The following is a 20,488-nucleotide window of genomic DNA, read 5'->3' as shown; positions in this document are numbered from 1 at the left end:
TCGTAGACATTGTTCTTGGTACTCTCCCCGCCACAAGAGATAATCTCCTCCCAACAGGACCACACGGCATAGCTGCTGCCAATCACTGGGTGTTAAATTTTGGGAAGTATATGACTCCACCATGGTCATAGTAAAAGCAGCCTGGACCCCGTAGGTCGCCACAGCCTCTTTAAGGCTTTTTAGGTCTTTAAACTGCAGTGCAAGATGTTGTCGTTGTACCTGACCTTGTTGGTTAGGGTCGGGAACTTCTATTACTGGTGCTACAATACGCAGCCTGAAACACACCCCGACCCTTGGCTCTACATCATTTTTATAGTCTGGCGACCTCCACCACCACTCTTCCATGGGTGGAGCCAAGGGAGGAGGATGATGTGTCTTTTCCTTTAACCTGATATGTTTTAATTTTGTTTTTAGTTCCTGTATTTCCCTGTGAAGCATCTCCTCCTCCTCTTCCTCTGAGCTTCCCTCACTACTTTCAGGAGATTCAGGGTCATAGGGACCCAGTTTATGTGGTCTTGATGTGGCAGAGCTTAAGACTCCTGAACCTCCACATGCCCCTCTTTCCTGGTCTAGATCATCAGCAGATCCCAAAGAGCAGCGGGTTTCCACCTCCTGTATTTCTTGCAAAACTTCCTTCGCTGCCTCAAGTTCTTGTCTTACTTTCACTTTGTTAATAAAGCGTCTCTAACCAGGCGCCACAAAGAAAATGTAGCTATTGGGAAGGTATCACTGCCTTCCTTTTGCAACTTCTTTTGACAATCCCGTCTTACTTGTTCCCAGTCAGGGATATTTAGTCCCCCTCCAGTTAGGAACCAGGGACTGGCTGCTGCTATTGTTTTAATGAAAGTGTGTGTCTACTGTCTTTGTTTTTACTGCTGTTCCTTGTTCTTCTAGCAGTTTCTTAACCTGATATTGCAATTCCTGTTTACTGCTAGTATTACCCATGGTAACCCCAATACGCCCCTGCCGGCCTGGGACGACCCTGTCCGCTTACCTCTTTTTCTCAGATCTCAGTGGGACCTCTGCGGTGGCACGAAGCTGATCTCCAAGCAGAGGACGTCAGGATTGAAGAGACAATCACACTTTTATTGTAGCAGAAGAAGCCTTTATTTCTCAGCCCCAGGTTGCTTTTATACCCTAGCCCAGAAGGCAGCTGACCCAACAGGGGTGGGGGAGCAGTAGCATGACTGCAGGATCAGTGCCAGGTCATGGTGTTCTCAGGACCTGATACCGGAAAATGAGCTGGTAAACAATTCTGAGACTGAGGAACCATGAGGCTCAAAAGGTCACTGCGGGGGAGGTGCAGATGGAGGCCAGGACAGCATGTCCCAACAAAGTGTTGAACTTCAACATTGCCAAAAACAGAGGAGGAGGAAGAGGAGGATAAGGAGAGGAAGGAGGAGAAGGAAGGGAGGGGAGGGCAGGGGAGAGAGGGAAGGGAAGGGAAGGAAACTCCAAAACAAATCTATAACACGACTACAACTGATGTTTGAGTTATAAAGGAAAAGCGGAAACCCCAGACCAGATGGACCAGAAGGTCAGGTATGCCTTCAAAGAAACTTTACCTCAACGGAGCCATGAAGGATAAGAAGGAAGACTCCTAGGAGGACCAGAAGGAGACCATATACCCTAACCCTGAGGAAGAAGAAGTCTGCAAACTAAAAGAGCAGTTCACTGAACCAGAAGAGGAGGCTGGAGGCATAGAGGGACCAGCTCCCTTCAAAATGAGCCTCCACAGGAGAGTCAAGAGTTGGGTGTAGTGATGGAGCAGACATGGAGGGTGAGGGTTGGAGGGGCTGCCACGGAGTGTGGAGAGGAGCTGTGCTCACAGCAGGGATGGAAAATCAAAAGACTGCAGGATTTCCATCAAAATGCCCATCTCCAGCACTTCTCCAAGTGTGTTTCATCTGGCCCCTTGCATCACCTGCAGCATGTGTTCACAAAGCAAAGTCTTAGGCCTTCTTCCTAAGCTATTTTAACTCATGTACTCTGCTTTAGATGTTACTGTTCCTGAGTCAACTTCCAAGCCCAGATTTTGTCACCTCCAGCTCCCCTCTGCTCTCACAGCCACAACCCCACACCCTGGAGGCCCCATGTTTAACATCTCAGCAGAGTGATTCCTTCCTGAAACTGTGAGCCTGGGGCTGTGCATACCATGTCTAGCGGGGAAATGCTGTCCAAGCTCACCACCTGCACGTCCACACCCACAGGGATGGCAGGGCCTGGGGGGAAGTAAACACAGCTGATTAAGACACAGTCTTCTCTGACTTGGGGTTGAGAAACAGTCCAGCACCTTCCCTGGGAGCAAGGGCTATTCCAAGGTGAAACAGTGGCTTGGAATTCTTGGGGGAGGGTTGCTAGTTCCCGACATATAGGGGTACCTGCACTTTATCACTAAGGTCAGAGACTGGGTCTGCTCTATGTGCTGTTCCTAGACCAAGATGAATGTTCATCTACTCTTGCGGGTTGAATTTAAGAGTTGGACCGTGGCTGTCTACATATCAGAGCTGTGTCTGTAGAGTGGATGGAGATAATAGTGTGACTCCAGTGCCAGAGTGGAAATCCTGGTCACCATGCTCCTGTGACATTCAAAAAGACAGAAAAAGCTCTCAAGCCTCTGATCTTGGTTGGATGACCTTCTACCTACAGAGGGACTGCATATAGCTAGGGTCTTGCTCTTTAGGAGCCTTCAATCTAGGATGAGACAAATCTGAAATGTTAGGTCCTGCTGCATTGCTGAGAAGGACAGGTTGGACAAGGTTCTATAGTACTGGGTTTCATCTGGTCTCTGGCCAGATTTCTAAAACTGTTTGTGTTTTGTCTAGGGGGCCCTGTCTTTTTTCTTGAACTGGATGATGGTTGCATTCATGTTTATTCTGTGAGAGTTCAGTAAGCTGAATACTGATAATTTGGGTACTTTTCTATACTTATGTATTGCAGAAAAATGTCTTAATGACTTTGGTATTGATGATGCCAGGCATGGTGGTACACACCTGTAATCTCAGCTATTCCAGAGGCTAAATCAGGAAGATTGATTGCAAAGTTGAGATCAGCCTGGGCAACAGCCAGACTGTCTCAAATTTTTTTAAATAAAATATTTTTAATTAAAAAATTAATATTAAAAACCATAGAAGGAAAAAAAAAAACAAGAACTTGGGGGCTGGAGAGATAACTCAGAGGTTAAGAATACCAGCTGCTCTTACAGAGGACCCAGGTTCTGTTCCCAATACCTACATGACAGCTAACAACCATCTGTAACTCTAGTTCCAGGGGATCAGGCACTCTCTTCCGACTTCCAAGGGCACTGCACATATGTGGTACACTTACATACATGTAGGAAAAACACCCATACACATACACTAAAAATAAATAAGTCAAAAATAAAATTGAAAAAAAAAACAAGAACTTGGGGCTGAAGAGATGGCTCAGCGGTTGAGAATACTGGCTGTTCTTGCAGAAGATCTGGGTTCAAATCCCAGCACCCACATGGCAGCTAACAACTGTCTGTAACTCCAGTTCCAGAGGATACGAAAGCCTCTTCCATCCTCCACAGGTATTGCATGACATGGGTGTGCTTACCTACATGCAGGCAATACATGCATACTAACAAATACCTTTACATTCACAGCCAAGCAAGTCTTCTGGAGTCAGGTGGAGGCTGAGCTCCACCCTCTGGGAAGAGGCACAGTCCAAAGCTGTGCATCTAGGCCCTTGAGTTCTGACCAGGATGTTCTGCCCTATGGACGTCTGAGAAGGACAGCCCTAAGGGTTGGGGATTCAGGGTCTCGGGCCCTGAGGGACTGAAACTTTGGCTGAAGCAGGGAAGGGGTCAGATGTCCAGAGCAAGTAGGAATTGGAGGACTCCATCTGTTACTATAGGATTGAAAGGATATTTTTGATGCTCTTAAACATAAAAGATGAACATAGATTTTTTTTTTTTTTTTTTTTTGCCTCAGATAAATCAGGGTGTAAGGTGTCTTTCTAGCTTCCTCTGTTGCTCAGTTGATGACTTAGGTTACAACCTATAAGAACTCTCTACTCAGGCACTGGAAAGATGGCTCAGTGATTACGAACACTTGCTGTTCTTTCAGAGGACCCAGGTTTGATTCCTAGCACCCACATGGTTGCTAACAACTGTCTGTAACTCCAGTTCCAGGGGATCCAGCACTGTCTTCTGGCCTCTGTGGGCATTGCATGCACATGGTGCACCTACATACATACAGGCAAAATTCATACAAATAAAATAAAATAATAAATTGAAAAAATAAATCTCTACTCTTGGTCAGTGAGATGATTCAACAGGTAAGAGTGGTTGCCAAAAAGCCTAATGATGTGAGTTCAATCTCTGGAACCCACATAGTGGAAGGAGAGAACCAACTCCTGCAAGTTGTCCTAGGTCTTTCATTTGTGCTCCATGGTACACACACACACACACACACACACACACACACACACACAACTAAATGTAAAAAGAAACTCTGTTCTGACAGCCATATTCTCTTCTTATTTCAGACTCCAACGATGCTTTGAAGGTGCCAGAAGTAGAATGGGTTAGGGGTTGGAGAACAACTAGCCTGCCTTCTCTGCTCCCTAAAGACTTGCAGTGTGAGGACAGGTCCTCAAGCAGCCTGGCCTAGACCTTCTCCCAGTACCCAGATACCCACCATCACCCCAGTGCTATGAGTCCTCAGACTGGCATCAAAGAGTGTGAGCTGGTTAATTATCTCATCTTCTAGACACTTCTGTAATCTGAGATGTTGAAATGGCCCAAAGTAGGGACCCTAAACCCCTGGATAGAGCTGCTTCCTATGAAAAATGTGCTGTTTTCTGCTCTGCTTCCTTTACTCCCTTTCCCCCAAGTGCCTGGTGACCCACTACATTACAAGAACCAAAGGCTAGAAATCATAGAGTGCCTGCTCTCACTGGAAATCCAGTGGCCTGGTATTCAGACAGTATGTACAGTGTTGGCAGAAGCTGTGTGCTCAGGATGCCTTTCAGCTAAGACACATAAGCGTGCATGGTGTCTATTACTGAGCTTCTCTGTTCTCTGGGCCTGGCATGCTCCAGCCACCCTTTTAAGGAGAAATTTGACAAAAATCTCTGAGGGAGATATCTGTGCTTCCATGACACGTCCCAGGAGTCGTGACAGCCAAGGCCTCAGTGCCCTGAGCTGTGGAAGGCTCCACAGCTCCCTGGGGCACCTGCTCCTCAAGTCTAAATGGAGACCAGCAGCCGGCCCTTGGTGGGCTGCACTTTTTGGCCCATCCCACTGCCAAGCTTACCTGAGCAGTACTCTGGGCCCTTCCTCACATGATTTAGGGGCATTCCTCCCAGTTAATGGTCTCTTCTATCACCGGTCTTATGTTTTTGGTAAGAGTTCTATCAGGTTAGAGGAAAAGTAGTTAACCCAGAGGCTCATGACTTGGCTCCATAGCATCACTGTGGGTTCTTCTGACCTAAAGGAGGGGTCTGGTAAGCTGATTCCAAGACCACAGAAGCATGTCAGGCAGAACAGACAGTGAAGTGACCAGTTCAAGGCCATAGAAGAGAAATGCCCGTGTCTCACTAAGGTTCAGTTTTGGCATTTCTGCCTCTACTTGTCCCACAAGACCTGAAAAATACCGTGAAGGATTGTAGATTTTTTAATAAAAATACATGTCATTTCTTCCTCACTGGCTCCTCAAGAATCAATGTTGAGCCAGCAAAATAGCTCAACAGGTAAAGGTACTTGCTGCCAAGTCTGACAACCTGAGCTTGATTCCTGCGTCCACATGGTGAAAGAAGAACCAACTCTAGCAGGTTATCCTCTGACCTCCATACATGCACTGTGGTACAACACCCGCCCCCCCATAAATAAGTGTAATTTAAAAAGAATCAGTGTGAGACAGGGTCTCCAGGCAGACAAGCTGAGGGAACTTGACGACGGGTCCTGCCCCATGTGAGTGTTTTTCTTTTTTTTTTTTTTAATTTTATTTATTATTTTTAGCTGCTATGTGGGTGCTGGGGTTCAAACCCGGGTCTTCTACAAGAACAACCACTGTTCTTAGCCATCTCTCCAGCCCGTGAATGTTTTTCAAAAAGGAAAACTGAGGTTAAAAAGAATGAGGAAAAGGGCACATGTGCAGAATTTAAATGAACACTGATCTTTTTAAATCCTAATAATATATTGTGTAGTTGAAAAACTCAAATCAAAATATGCCATCAAAATATCTTTTAAGCAGATCAGGTATCAATGGCCTACAAGCATCCCGAAGTCTTTCCATTATCTGGGAGAATAGTAAAAGATTTACAAACAAATATGAGAAACCAAGGACTCAGGCTATTTTCTAGGTAAGAGTATGCATTTTCCTAACTAAAATAGGAGTAACCACATAAAAGCAATCCAAAGAAAAGCAGAGAGAAAAGGAAGGAACATATATACATATATAATTAGAAAATCTCTGTATATTTGAAAACTAAATAATATTCTTCTGAAAATCCATGTATCAATGAAGAAATAATGGTGAAAATTAGAAATTTTTAAAAGATTTTTAGTTATGTGCATGTGTATTGCCTGCCTGTGGTTACATGCACCTATATGGGGGTGCCTGTGGATGCCAGAGGCGTCAGGTCCCCTGAAACTGAGACTGTAGGTGGTTGTAACCTGACGTAGATGCTGGGGAAAGAGCTCACAGAAGTGCTTCAACCAGAGCAGAGCCTTTTCTCCAACTCCCAAAGTAGAAATTTTTAAGTGATTTTTTAAAAAAATACACATAAAAATGTATGGAATGCAGGCTAAATATGTCTTACAGGGGAATTTATAACCTTAATTGAATCTGTCAGGAAAAAAAGAAATGTTTAAATTTAACAAGCTTAACACCCAGCTTAAAAAGTTAGAAAAAGAGGCTGGGAACGTAGCTCAGGGGTAGAGCATAGGTCCTGAGTTCAATCTCAGCACCAAAAGTAAAACAAGAAGTTAGGAACAGAAGGGTGTTAAAGCAGATAGAAGGAAACCGTCAAGCTAAGAACAAAAAGTGTTGAAATAGAAATAAATGTGCCTATAACAAGTCAACAAAGACAAATATTGGCTCTTTGAGAGAAAAAATAAAACTGATAAAATTAGCTGGGCATGGTAATACACACCTTTAATCCCAACATTTGAGAGACAGAGGCAGATGGATCTCTGTGAGATCCAGGCCAGTCTGGTACATAGCAGGTTCTAGGCCAGTTGGGACTACAGGGAAATTCTGTCTCAAAAAAAATGAAAAAAAGGTGGGAGGAAGATCAAGAGATTCCTTTCAGGAAGAAACCTAATGTTTATTTAACCTAAGTGGAACATGTAGAGGGAGGGAGGAAAAAGTTCTGATAAGATTAACCTTGGCATAAGAAAAAAGGCAAACATAGCCAGTACCATAGGAAGAGCACCACACTACACACTGCAGACAGGGAAAGTAAATAGATTATTCTGAACAACTTTTTACCAATAAAGGCTAAATGCCAAAACCTGGTTAAGTCTTATAACTATCTTAAAAATTGAGTCTGTAATTTAAAATTTCCCACAAAGAAAACAATAGGTCCAGATGGCTATCCTAGCAAAGTATCAGAAGTTTAGGGGAAATTAGCACACATTTTGTTCTCTGTTCCAGAGCTTACAGTAAGAACATTTAAGAAACCAAGAGACATCAAAAACATCAATTTGTTTTATGAAGTCAGAACAAGGAATGAAAAAGCAAAGCTACTGGTCAACCTCACTTAGGACACAGAATCTAAAATCCTGAACAAAACATTAACAGCATCCAGCACTAAATTTAAAAAGATAATATATCACATTTAAAGCAGGTTTATTTTAGGAATGGAACATTTATTTTAATTCTAGAGCATTAAAAATATTTTTTATTTATTTTTATTTTATGAGTATGAATGTATTGCCTGCATATGCAAGTATACCCATGTCATGCAAAGCCCTCAGAAGTCAGAAGAGGACACCAGATCCCCTGGAACTGAAGTTATGGATGGTTGCTAGCACTCTACCACTAAGCTATATCCCCAGCCTTATTATCATTGAGAGGAATCAAGGGCTTCTATAACTAATAATGGCAAACTAAGTAATTCACACACAATTTTCTACTGAAAACTAAAAATCTAAACAAATAGCTGTTTAGTATTTATTTAGTGGTGCTAGGAATCAAACCCAAGGCCCATCTATGGTAGGCAAGCACTCTGCCACTGAGCTGTGTCCTCAGCCTGCTCTCTTTTTGGTGAAGACATCTGTGTTAACAGAACTATCCGGGCAAGGTTAGAGAGGATCAGAAACCAGTGAGATGCACTTCGTATTAGGATCAACTTCTAGGAGTGTTTGCCTGTTCTGTTGAGCGTGTGGGTGATGTTTTTGGTAATTTCATGGGGCTAGAAGACAGGGATTAGAGTCCAAAGCCCACCAATGTTGCTGTTTTACACTATTGTCCTAAAAACCATACCTCAGCAGTGAAGGTTGGATAGACCCTTGCCTAATGTACAGCTCAACTTCAAACCATGTCAGTAGCTGAGAGCAAGTTAAAGCTTCCAGAAGTGTTTCACCAGGAACCTGACTAAAATAGATATAAATCCTTTCTAGCAGAAGATAATATCATCCTATGTTTCCAATGTCCATTAAAATGTTATGAGTAGGACTAGGAGATGGCTCAGCAGTTAAATACATTGGCTGCTCTTGCAGAGGACCCAAGTTCAGATCCCAGCACCCACATGATTGCTAACAACCATTTGTAACCCTAGTTCCAGGGGATCTGACATCCTGTTATGACCTTCTTGAGTATTGTATGCATATAGTACACTTACATGCATGCAGACCAAGCATTCATGCATGTAAAATGGTAATAAATTTTTTAATGTTTTAAGTAATAATTCATAAGCAAAAGTAACCAGGCACATAAGAAAATAAGACATATACAATAACCAACAGAAAAAACAACTGGAATTAGAAACAAGGAGCATCATACGTTGAAGTAACATAAACTTTAAGCTATCTAAGTATATTGCATGCAAAGAGATTAAGGCTGAAAATTTCTGTATAAAATTGGAAATTTTAAAAATAGAATCAATTAATATAATTATCCAACCTTACATGCTAAAAGAGAAAAGTATATTCAAATAGGTGTAGGAAAAGACTTTGTTAAAGTTAATACTCATTTGTGATTTTTTAAAAATATATAGGAATGCAAGACTACTTCAACCTGAAAAGAAGCAAATGACTAAGCGAACATCATTTGATGGTACAGTGTTGTAAGATTTTAAGATTGGGAACGATGGGGCTGGAGAGATGCCTCAGCAGTTAAGAGCATGTGCTGCTCTTGCAGAGGAGGTTCAGCTTCCAGCACCCACGTGGGGCAGTGCTCATGGTCTCAACTCCAGCTCCAGGGATGTGACGTCCTCTTCTGGCCACCTCAGGCATCTGCACATGCCCACACAGAGACACAGAGGAATATACGTCATTTAAAATAAATCTTTTTGTTTTTGTAGCCCCACCTGGCTTGGAACTCTCTATGTAAACCAGGTTGGCCTTGAACTTACAGAAATCCACCTGCCTCTGCCTCCCAAGTGCTGGAATTAAAGGTGTGCGCCACCACACCTGACAAAAAAATCTAATAAACCTTAAAAAGAAAGTGAATGGGAATGAGACACACATGACTGTTTGTGACACTTCAGGGTGGCACTCACGGTGCCAGCACATAAGAGAAGAATCGAAAAAGTTATGAGAACTGGGAATAAGGAGGCAAAAGTTTCGCATGTTACATGCCAGTTTCAGAGAAGTTATTCAAATTAATGTTTTAACATTTTATTTATTATGTGTATATACACGAATGTCGTGGTGCATATATGGAAATCAGAGGACAACTTTGTGAAGTCATTGCTTTCTGTCCACCTTTATGTGGCTTCTGGGCACCAGGCTTGCATAGCAAGTACCTCTACTGACTAAGCCAACTTACTGGCCCTAATAATCTAACGAGGTTGTTGACTACAAACTCAATATATAAAAATCAATTATACTCCTCCAGGAGCAAGGTTAGAAAAGTAAATTTCTTCAAAATGTAACCTATAAAAGCATCAAAAATGTCCAGGACTTAGTATCTAGAAGTAAATATAACAAGCTATCTGAACGTCCTGTCAAAAGAAAACTATGAAACAATGAAATTTTAAAAACCTGAATCGATGGAGAACTACATCACAAACTAGAAGATTCAATATTGCAAAGATATGAACTACCCCATATTTACCTAGAGACTTAGTACATTCCAGCCAAAATCTCATTAGGCTTTCCTATGGAACTTGACAAAGGCATTGTTATAAAATTCAAAGGTCTAAAAGTTCTTGAAGAAAAAGGGTGCAGACTTGTTCTAGTGGGTGCCAAGATTTATAGTTGAGCTGAACTACCTAAGACAGGCCACTGTGAAGAACACAGCTTACATCTAGAACAGAGTGGAGCAGCCTGAAACGGATGCACGTACTTCAGGACATGAGGCTTATTATAAAGGCTGTCATTGTAGATCACTGGAGAAAAGATGGTGTTTCTAGTGCTGAGACCATTGGTTTTCCATAGAAATCCTCCAAAATACAAAATAATTTCAAGTGGGTTACAGATCCAAATGTGAAAGGCACATTGTGGAATATTCATACATGGATGATGTTCAGTCTGAATCTAGTTATATAAAATTCATAAAACATTGGGCTGGGCGTGGCAGTGCACACCTTTAATCCCAGCACTTGGGCAGCAGAGGCAGGCAGATCTCTGTGAGTTCAAGGCCAGCCTGGTCTACACAGGGAGTTTCAGGCCCACTGGGGTTACAGGGAGACCCTATCTCAAAAAGACAAAAACAACAACAACAACAACAAAAAAAAAAACCCTAAAATATCTGGCTGAAGGTTACACACAATGTTAGGGTCCAGATCTACAGCAACTCCCTCCCCAATGCAGTTGGGCCTCATGGTTTTGCAAGCCCCCTGAGAATGCAGGAACTAAGTTAATGAGCACCCTGATCTTGGAAGACAAGATAAACAAACTCTCTGTACCTTTTGACCAGAGACCCGATTACTGCAAAGAGCCTTTCAGCACAGCCTGCTTCCCCTTCGATCTTGGAAGGCAAACAAGCCCCTGCACTCAGGATCCCTTAATGTAGGAACTGTCTTGATACAAGCTATTTCCCCCTGATAAGTTTCACAATGTATAGACCCCTTACCCCATAACCCAGATCCTGGCTGATAGAAGGGGATGGAAGAGGGCAGTTTGACAGAGGATATTCTCTCTGATAAGCCCTGGACAGCTTATCTCAAAGGAGGCTGTCCTGTGTGCTTTCGTCTGCTAATAAACTCTATCCCACTAGAGTTTTGCCTATGTCCTAGTGCTTTCTCCCTATTGACCCGATACACCTACCACACAATACTCTAAAAATATGGAGAGTGGAAGTGACTCCCAGGAGGCAGCCAACTGAAAGCACATGTGAATGGAGGTCAGGTTTGCAGGGAAAAAAATTATGCTTTCCCTAGATCTAAAGTGATAGTTACCAGGGAGATTCCTTTATTTTAAGCCATTTCACTGTACCTTACTTTAGTGCTCTTTCTCAATGTATATTACAGCATAAAGCTTGAATAGACAGTAAAAAAATGAATAACACTACTACTTATTACTATTAATTACTGTTAATATTTTGAGAAAGCAATATCCAGAAGATAGTGATTGAAATGCTTGTCTGAGAACTAGCAGGTATAACTCAGAGGTAGAATGCTTGCCTAGTGTGCATGAGACCTTGAGTTCATTCCCCGGTTCTGCAAAAACAAAACAGACAGAAGTAAACAAAGCTTGTTTGAGAAGATGAGGCCCTTCAGAAACTCTCCAGTGCAGCTAAAATGACTAGGTCTCAACTTCAATTAACCTTTCTTCTAGGAGACTTTCTCTAGCACCTCACATGAGGTTTCAAGTCCAACAGGGTCCTGTTCTCCCCGTGTTAGTCAACTTTCCATCACTACAGTAAATACATAGGTTAATCATCTTATAAAGAAAAAAGGTTTATTTTAAGCCTTATAAGTTTGGAGGTTGTAGCCCATCATCAGGCAGACACATGCTTTTAGGCCTCTGGAAAAGGAGCAGCACATCATAGTGGGAGTGTGTGGTGGACCAAAACTACTCCTCTTGTGGACAGAAAAAGAAAGGAGGAAAAGATTTAGGTCCCACAATGCTCTCTGAGAGCAATCCCCACCTCCCAGTGCTCTAAAGCTTCCCACTAGACCTGTTATATGTTCCACCACCTACAGTAGCATCAAGCTGAACCAAGCCTTTAATACACAGACCTCCGGGGGACATTCAGGGTCCAAGTTATGATATTCCATGATTCTCCTTTCCCCCATCACATTCCAGAGAGGGCTGTCCTGCCCACCTCCAGAGAGGGCGGTCCACCTCCAAAATCTGCATCTGACTTCCTCCCATCCCTACCTGCACACATTAGAGAGGACAGTCAACATGGGAAAAGAGACCAGGACTCAAAGTCAATGGCATACAATTCCCCTAAGCAATGGAAGAGGAAGAAGGGGCACACTGCGGACTTTGTGGCCCTTCTGGTGGGGAAATACGGCCATTCTTAGCTCTCTTCTGGACTAGGGAAGTGGCCTCTGACCATCCCCTTCCTGTCTTCCCCTATCAGTTCTTCAGGGGGACAAGGACTGCTGCAAGAATGGTTAAGATCCAACACTGGAAGACAAGCCCACGAAAGCAACCGTGCCCTTGTTGGGGCTGGGAGATATAACAGGCTCTAAAGAAGGTGGAGGAAGGTCATTTCTCTGCTTCTCGGTTCCCCTTCTGGCCTTGCAACCCCTATCCCCTCCTTGGGGGTTCTTCATACCACTTGCTGGTTGCTGACTGCTTACATCTGTGCCTGTCACTGGTCACTAACATCCACAAGTTGTGATCATCTGGAGCCGATGGGGTATGATGGTGGGGTTCTGTGTGTGTTCACATGGACAAGCATGCACATGCACTCAAGTGTTTATGTGGTACAGATGGAGGGGTTGTGAAATTTCCTTATTCTGGGAAACGGACTTTCAAAAACTCTGATACCAAAAATTAAAATAATCAAACAAACCTATTGTCATATTACCTGGATCTGAATTTTGTATTCATCATTTGCTTTAGTGTGACCTTTGGCATACATGTCTCTGCGCCTCAGTTTTCTAACTTATCTAATACGTAGGTACATTAATGATACTATCCTTAAGTGGCTTTTGAAGATGAGTTGTGCTACTCTGTATAAAGGCCATAGAAGAGTTCCAAATACAAAATTACAACCAAAAAAAGGCAAAATCAGCCACCTAGATTTTTTTTTTTTTTTTTTGCTTTTAGTTGTGTTTAAAAATCACAAATTTTGTAGGTCACACAGTTGGGCAGTCTGTTGTGAGTTTCCCAATAGCCTTGCAGATAAGGCCTTGGTCTTGTGAGATGATGATAAAAACTGCCAAGATTACTTTTCAGCACTAAGTCTCCTGTTGGGCCTGTGAATGTGTCCAATGGGTGACTAGAGCAGAACGAACAGGCTTGGAATCTCTCCCTTCATAGTGTCTCTGTCCTCAGGTTTCCTCCCACCTTAGGTAACCTTGTGGCAGGAGGAGAAAGAAGCCCTCAGACCCATGCTGGTGGTCTTGGCCTCTAAGCGTTTGTCCTAGACTGGCGTTTGATTAGGAACAACAGTTCCATCTCTCTGTCAGATCCCTGGTCCTCTGGCTTTCAGAAGACTTCTTCACTGTGAGCTGTGAGTCCAGACTCCTGTGCTGCTCACTTCAGTGTCTGCATTTGTTCACTGGGCATGTATGGACTTATGAAAGCTTGGCATGCCCTCCCAGGCCTGGGGTGGTCAGGAGATCAACTTCAGCTTCTCTGTCCAGTCAGCATCCTGTACCCCATCTGGCATTATCATTTTTTCTCATGCTTAATGTGGCAGCAAGTGAATATGTGTACATGCACACTATACACATTTACACACAGGCACATTCATTCACACATACAGCCTTTCCATGCTGTGCCCAAGCAGTGGGCCACTATCTCTGTTCTTGAGTCAAAGTTCCTGGGCTGCTCCCACCTATCTGAGTTTTTTTTTTTCCATGAACCTCAAGTTCTACGTGGGGATGGAGACAAATGTGTTTGACCTGCTCTGTCCTTAAGTCTCCTCCCCTGTAGCTCACCAGGGGGTTGGCCTCCTACATACTCTTCTGGACTGTCAGAAGTTCCTCCTGCCATACCCCAGAGGGCTTCCATCTCCCTCTCCTCTACCCTGAGGACAATTGCAGGGTTTTACGTCCTCAGTGAAAAATTCATCAGACCAAACTGGCATGGCTCTAACAGCACCCAGCATGACCTGGGCTAGAGATTAGTGTGGATTTAACAGATTGCTTTAATATACACTATCATCTTACATGTCACAATGAAATGACAAGACAATGTGGGCCTGTGTTGTATCACAGTTTCCACTGTATTCAAACATTCCTTACCAGAGGGAAGAAACTCAGGAGACTCAGGAGGTAAATAAAAGGCCACAGTGCCTGGGAGAACAGAAATGGAAGTGTCTCAAAGGCCCTTCCCCAGCTTTATAGAAGTAATCAACTCTTGTGGGAGGAGAATCTGACCAGCCACACTGCAAAGAAGAGATTCTGACTGGCCAAGTGCTGCAAGATGTGCAGAGAGCTCCAGGGTTGCAGTCATAACCTGTGTTACATGGGTCATAACCTGTGTTACAGTGGACTTTTCAGTGACACAGCTGCTTTTGAGCCATCCAAGTTCCTGTAAGTAACCCTCACCCTGATCTCTGTTGGTAACCCCAATAAAAGTCTGTCATACAACAGTGTGTTGGAGCAACTGGGAGCAAGAAACATTAGGAGTGGCACAGAGTGTGTAAAAGTACATCATCTGGGAGAAAAGGCAACAGATAAGTTGTTATGGATCCTAGAAGGTCACTGACTAGCTAGCAGTGGCCCAGGTCCATCACCAACCCAGCAAAGCAGTAAGAAGTGTGACTTCCTGCAAGGCCAGCCTAAAATTGCAGCAGACTTTACACTGAGGCAGACTTCTCTGATCTTCAGTCTCCTGCTTCTAGATCCTCACTTCCCCTGCTCTCCCCAGAGTCCTCACCTTCCCATGATTCTACAGCACTTCTTTGTTGTTGTTATAACTTTTGAGATATGGCTTCACATAGTCAAAACTGGCCGTGAATTTATGATGTAACTGGGGATGACCTTGGACTCCTAATCCTCCTATCTCCACCTCCACAAAATGTTGGACTTACAGGCATGTGCCACCACACTGAGCAAGCTCTGTGTTCTGATGAGGAATAACAGCTGGTAGAGCCAGGGTCTTGGTGACTGTGATATGACCACTGTTGTGCTGGATACCTTTAGTGTCAACTTGACACACCTGGGTTGAGGGAGCCTCAATCTGGGAATTGCCTCTATTGGACTGGCCTGTGGCCATGTCTGAAGGGCATCTTCTTGATGAGTGATATGGGAGGGCCCAGCCCATGGTGGGTGGTGCCACCCCTGGGCAGGTGGGCCTGTGTTGTGTAAGAAAGTAGGCTAATCAGGGGCCAGAAGAGCAAGCCAGTAAGCAGCGTTCCTCCATGGCCTGTGCTCCAGCTCCTGCCTCCAGGTTCCTGCCCTGAGTTCCTACCTTGGGCTCCCTGATGAACTGTGACCTGGGAGACATAAGATAAATAGACCCTTTCCTCCCCACGTTGGTAGTGGTCAGAGTGTTTTGTCACAGCAATGAAGAACAAACTAGGACAACTGTCCAGTGTGTTGTCCAAGATCACACTATGGGATGCACACAAGGTTCTATAAGCCCAGCACCTGTTTGCTTCTCTGATGATTATAAAATTCTCAGTGTTATTTTCATTTTTTTTCTCAAATTAACAATGAGTTTCAACATTTTAATATAGGAGCTTCAAGGATTTTATCTGTTAATTATCTGTTTAGCTATTTTGCCTACATTTTTCTCCAGATTTTCATTCTTTCTGTTTATTTCCAGGAGATCCTAGTTCACTGAGCATTTGGGCATCACTAGGTGTCTTTTCTTTCTTTTTTTTTTTTTAGAAAGGGACTCCCTGTAGCCCAAGCTGACCTAGAACTTGATATATGGACCAGGCTGGCTTCCATCTCACAGAGCTCCACCTGTCTCTGCATCTCTGGTGCTGGGATTAAAGGCATGTGCCACCATGCACAGCCTGGGTGTTTTTCTTTATCAAGAGTTGATTCTGGCCAGGCATGGTGGCGCATGCCTGTAGTCCCAGCACTTGGGAGGCAGGCGGATCTCTGTGAGTTCAAGGCCAGCCTGATCTACATAGTGAGTTCCAGGCTACCTGGAGCTGCAGGGAGACCCTGTCTCAAAAAGGCCAAAAAAAAGACAGTTGATTCTGTATCTATTTAGAGAATCCTATACAGCAAAATTAGAACTATATAAAATTACAAAAATTATATATGTACTCAAAGAGAGTATGGTAGAGCCATAGGATGGGATAATAAACCAGCATTAACAATATGAAGAAGTTCATTATGAATTGATACAGAAAGATTCTTAAGTTATAGTGCTAATTAGAAAATTTAAAGTGTTAAGGAATATAGATTGCATAATAATAGTATCTATACACGAGAATGTATGGCAAATAGTCTAAGAAGTAGGATGCGGAGGATATATGTCCATATTTACTTTTGTGAACTTAAAATAACTTGGAAAGACATTACAATTATCTCCATTATCATTCAGAACAACAAGAAAGATGATTCTCCTGTCTCTGCATTAACCAACATCTGGGGAGAGTTGTATTTGGAACCAAGAACTTCCCTAACAACATAGACAGACAGAACTGTGGAGTGGCAGGTGGCTTCAGAGCCATACTACAATAAAGGTATATGATATGGATCTTAAAAATTAAAAAAATCTTTGAGGCAGCCACTTTCAGCTGTCAAAAGACTTGTCACGTGAAGACTCTGAATAGTACCATCATTCTGTCATATGAGGTTAGTATGTAGAAAAGTCTCAAAAAGACAGATGCTTAAAATGATGGTCACTCTCCAGTGGTCCTACCACAGCAAAACTGGACTAGGCTGCCTGAAGAAAGAGTGCCATACATTATTATTCCATTTATATTAAGAACAAGAATAAGCAAAATTGGACTGAGGTACGGCTCAGTCATGTAGTGCTTGCCTACCATACATGAGACCCTGGATTCAGTTCTCAACACACACACACACACACACACACACACACACACAGAGAGAGAGAGAGAGAGAGAGAGAGAGAGAGAGAGAGAGAGAGACTAAAGTTAGAAAAGTGGTTGCCCTTGGGAGATGCCAATTGATGGTGGTGGCATGAGAGAGCTTCTTTCCCTATAGCTTAACCTAAGTAATGCCTTGAATGGTAAATGTTTGTGTATTCAAAATTTCAAGTCATATACTTGATACATGTGCATGCTACCATATATGTTTATAGTGGGAAAAATAAGCTCTCCAAAGATATTTATATTATTTCCAAAACTTGTGAATATATGAGGTAATGAAGCAATGAAGAATTGGGGTGCCAACCAGAGTGAAGATGGCTAATCAACAGACTTTAAAATAGGAAAAGCAGGCTGGGTTACCCAGGTGGGCCTGACATAATCCCATCATCCTTAAATGTGGAGGAGAGAGGCAGAAGAGAAGGTCAGGGTAATGCAGTGTCAGAAGAACATTGACGAGCTGGCTTTGAAGATAGAAGGAGGGAGTAGGAGCCAAAGAATATGAACAGTCTGTAGAAGCCAGAAAGGGTAAAAAAGCAGTTTCTCCCTGGAACCTAGAGAAAGGAGCACAGTTCTGAAAACATATGGAAATTGGCTCAGAAAGAACCACTCCAAGTTTTGAAGAGCAGAACAGTAAGATAAATTATCTGTGTTGGCTTTAAGCATGTGGTAATTTGCTATAGAACCTCAGAAGACACTGAGTGAGTGATAGTCCCTCCAGAAAAAGATTGATATTCAAAATGATGGACACTCTCCAATGGTTCTCACACCAAGATGTGGTGTGGGTGCATGTATGTGGTTGTATGTGATTGTATTAGTTTGCCTTCAGAGAGAGTATCATACATTCTATGATCCCATTTATATGATTTTAAGAATAAACAAAACTGGGAGGCTGGGGAGATGATTCAGTGGTTAAGAGCACTGGCTGCTCCTGCAGAGGACCTGGGTTCAGTGCCCAACACCTGAAGTAGCTGAAGAAATGCCATCTTATCCTGAGCTAGTCCTCTAGTTTGTGTCTGCTTTGGCATTTTTTCCCAATCACTAGCATCCCCCAGACAGCTGCAAAACATTCAAGGCTTTCTATGGCCCTGATAGTGGCCCCAGTGAAATAAAAAAAAAATAACTCCAGGATGTATAATAAAAAATAATTTCTATGAATAACCAAAATAACTGCTGTAGCAAGATCTTTCTGATCTCCATCTGACACAAAATGTCATGATTTTTGCCTTTATAAACCCTGTACCCTTGAGTTTCAAGACTGAGAGGTTTTCTGAGGCATTAGTCACTCTCAGACACATAGTTAAATTAATAAAGGACTCTTCCCTTTTAATTGGCCTAAGTATAGTGGCCTGTAATTCTCTCACTGGGCATGATGAATTGGAGGCCCCAGCAAGATTCCCCACAGCCAGCAGGACACAGTCTCACTCTGGATCTCTCCGGTCAGTGAGGAGTTTGCAGGGAAGTACCCCTGAAGACAGGCTTCACAAGGAGCCTCCTTAAGGGTTGGGAAGGAAATGCCTGACAAGGAGCCTTCCCTTGTTTTCTAGCATTATATTGGGATGTCAATAGCAGAAGATTCAGTTTCCTGGTTCTGTTTCTCATGAGAAATTGAGATTTGGTTTTATTTGAATGTATGGTCAACTAAATTATTGTATGGATGATTAAATATATCGGACAGGTCTAAAATAGTATACCTAGAGACTAGTCCTGTCTATGTTGTCTTGTCCTGTGTTTTTGTTGTCTGTCTTAAGGACAGGAGAGCTGGACCATCCTGGGAGCTCACTTTGTCTTAGTGGCAACCAGAGCCAAGCCAGGATACTCACCTCTTTCCAAGGGAAGAGGTCCTCTGCCCTAATCACCTATGCTACCTGAGCAATGCTAATCTCTTTCTGGGATTATATTGATGGTTACAGTAAGCTCTGTCCTTTAAGGTTTTCTGCTATTCATTCTGTCCTTTGTCTGAGGACTCCCCAAACTGTATGCCCCCCTTTTCCTTCCCAGGATAGGAAGTCTCCAGTCACACCAACCCACTCCTGGACCCTCTCTGGCCTTGGACCCTCGCCACTCCTGTGGCTTGAGAATCATGAGTCTCATGTTGGGTCACCTTCTCTTCATTGTCATTGAGTGTTCTGTGCTGGGTTCCTTAAAATTCTACTTCACCAAGTCACATAAACTTAGTTCCAACATGGGGACCACTCAATCTAAACTCTCTCCCCTTCAATGCATGCTGAAAATTTTTTCCCAGGGCTTTGGGGAGGACTATGGTATTAACTCTCTCAAAAGGAAAATTGCATACCTACTAAGATCAACTGGCCCTCCTATGAAGTGGAATGGCCATTGACCAGCTTCCGTCATTACTAGAGCAGTCTGGCTTAAAGTCACAGGACCCCAGGACACCTTGATCAATTTCCTTACATTGACCAATGGTTGGCTGTTGTTCAAAACCTCCCTGCCTGACTTAAGATATGTGCTCTTAAGAATTAACCCATTGTTGGGCTGGAGAGTTGGTTAGGAGCACTGACTGCTCTTGTAGAGGACCTGGGTTTGATCCCCAGCAGCCACATGGTGGCTAACAACCATCCATAACTCCAGTTCCAGGGGAATCCAACCCCTTCTTCTGATCTCCATGGGCATTGCATGACATGGGTGCACTTACACACATGCAGGCAATACACTCATACACATAAAATAAAAATAATAAATAAAATAAAATAAAAAGAATTATCCCACTGTCTTGGTTTCCTGAAAGCCTCCAGCTACTTTACCACCCATCCTGCCCCCTTCCAATACTGAGGATTCCCCTGATTCCTTTCCCCACCTTACAATCCACACCTCTCCTTCCTGCTTTTCCCTAAACCATCACCCTCCTCTTCTCTATCCTCCTCTTCCTCTCAGAGTCCCATCTCCCCTTCCCATCAAACCCCAGTCTATCTCCCCATACCCTGCCACTTCTACCACCTCTCCCACTTCTCCCCTTACAACTCCTCCCGACAAGGACTTGCTCCCTTCTGCATTTCACCTCCCTCTGCCCCATTGGCCTGGCCCTCTTCACCTCCATTAGCCTCTCTTTTGAGACCTGATCAGGCCCCAGATTCAAGTCAAACCCCCAACATCTGTATTTCCACTTCAGGAGGCACCCCTCCCTCCCACTTCAGAAAGAGACCAATACCCCTTTCTGGTCTATGTAGCCTTTTCTACTTCAGATCTGT

At 43.3% G+C, this 20,488-nt stretch overlaps 1 protein-coding gene across 1 annotated transcript in view; it reads right to left on the bottom strand.

Moving 5' to 3' along the window:
- The window catches only part of LOC103733081 (gamma-aminobutyric acid receptor subunit rho-2-like), an 86,241-nt gene that overhangs the window by 35,599 nt on the left and 30,154 nt on the right, over positions 1-20,488 (bottom strand). Inside the window, 1 exon segment of the mRNA XM_008831851.2 lies at positions 2,155-2,222. Within this exon segment, the coding sequence (XP_008830073.1) occupies positions 2,155-2,222 (68 nt within the window).

Source organism: Nannospalax galili, unplaced genomic scaffold (genome assembly GCF_000622305.1).
Source record: "Nannospalax galili isolate Female #2095 unplaced genomic scaffold, S.galili_v1.0 scaffold375, whole genome shotgun sequence".
NCBI lineage: Eukaryota > Metazoa > Chordata > Mammalia > Rodentia > Spalacidae > Nannospalax > Nannospalax galili.
This window is presented reverse-complemented; position numbering and strand designations above follow the sequence as displayed.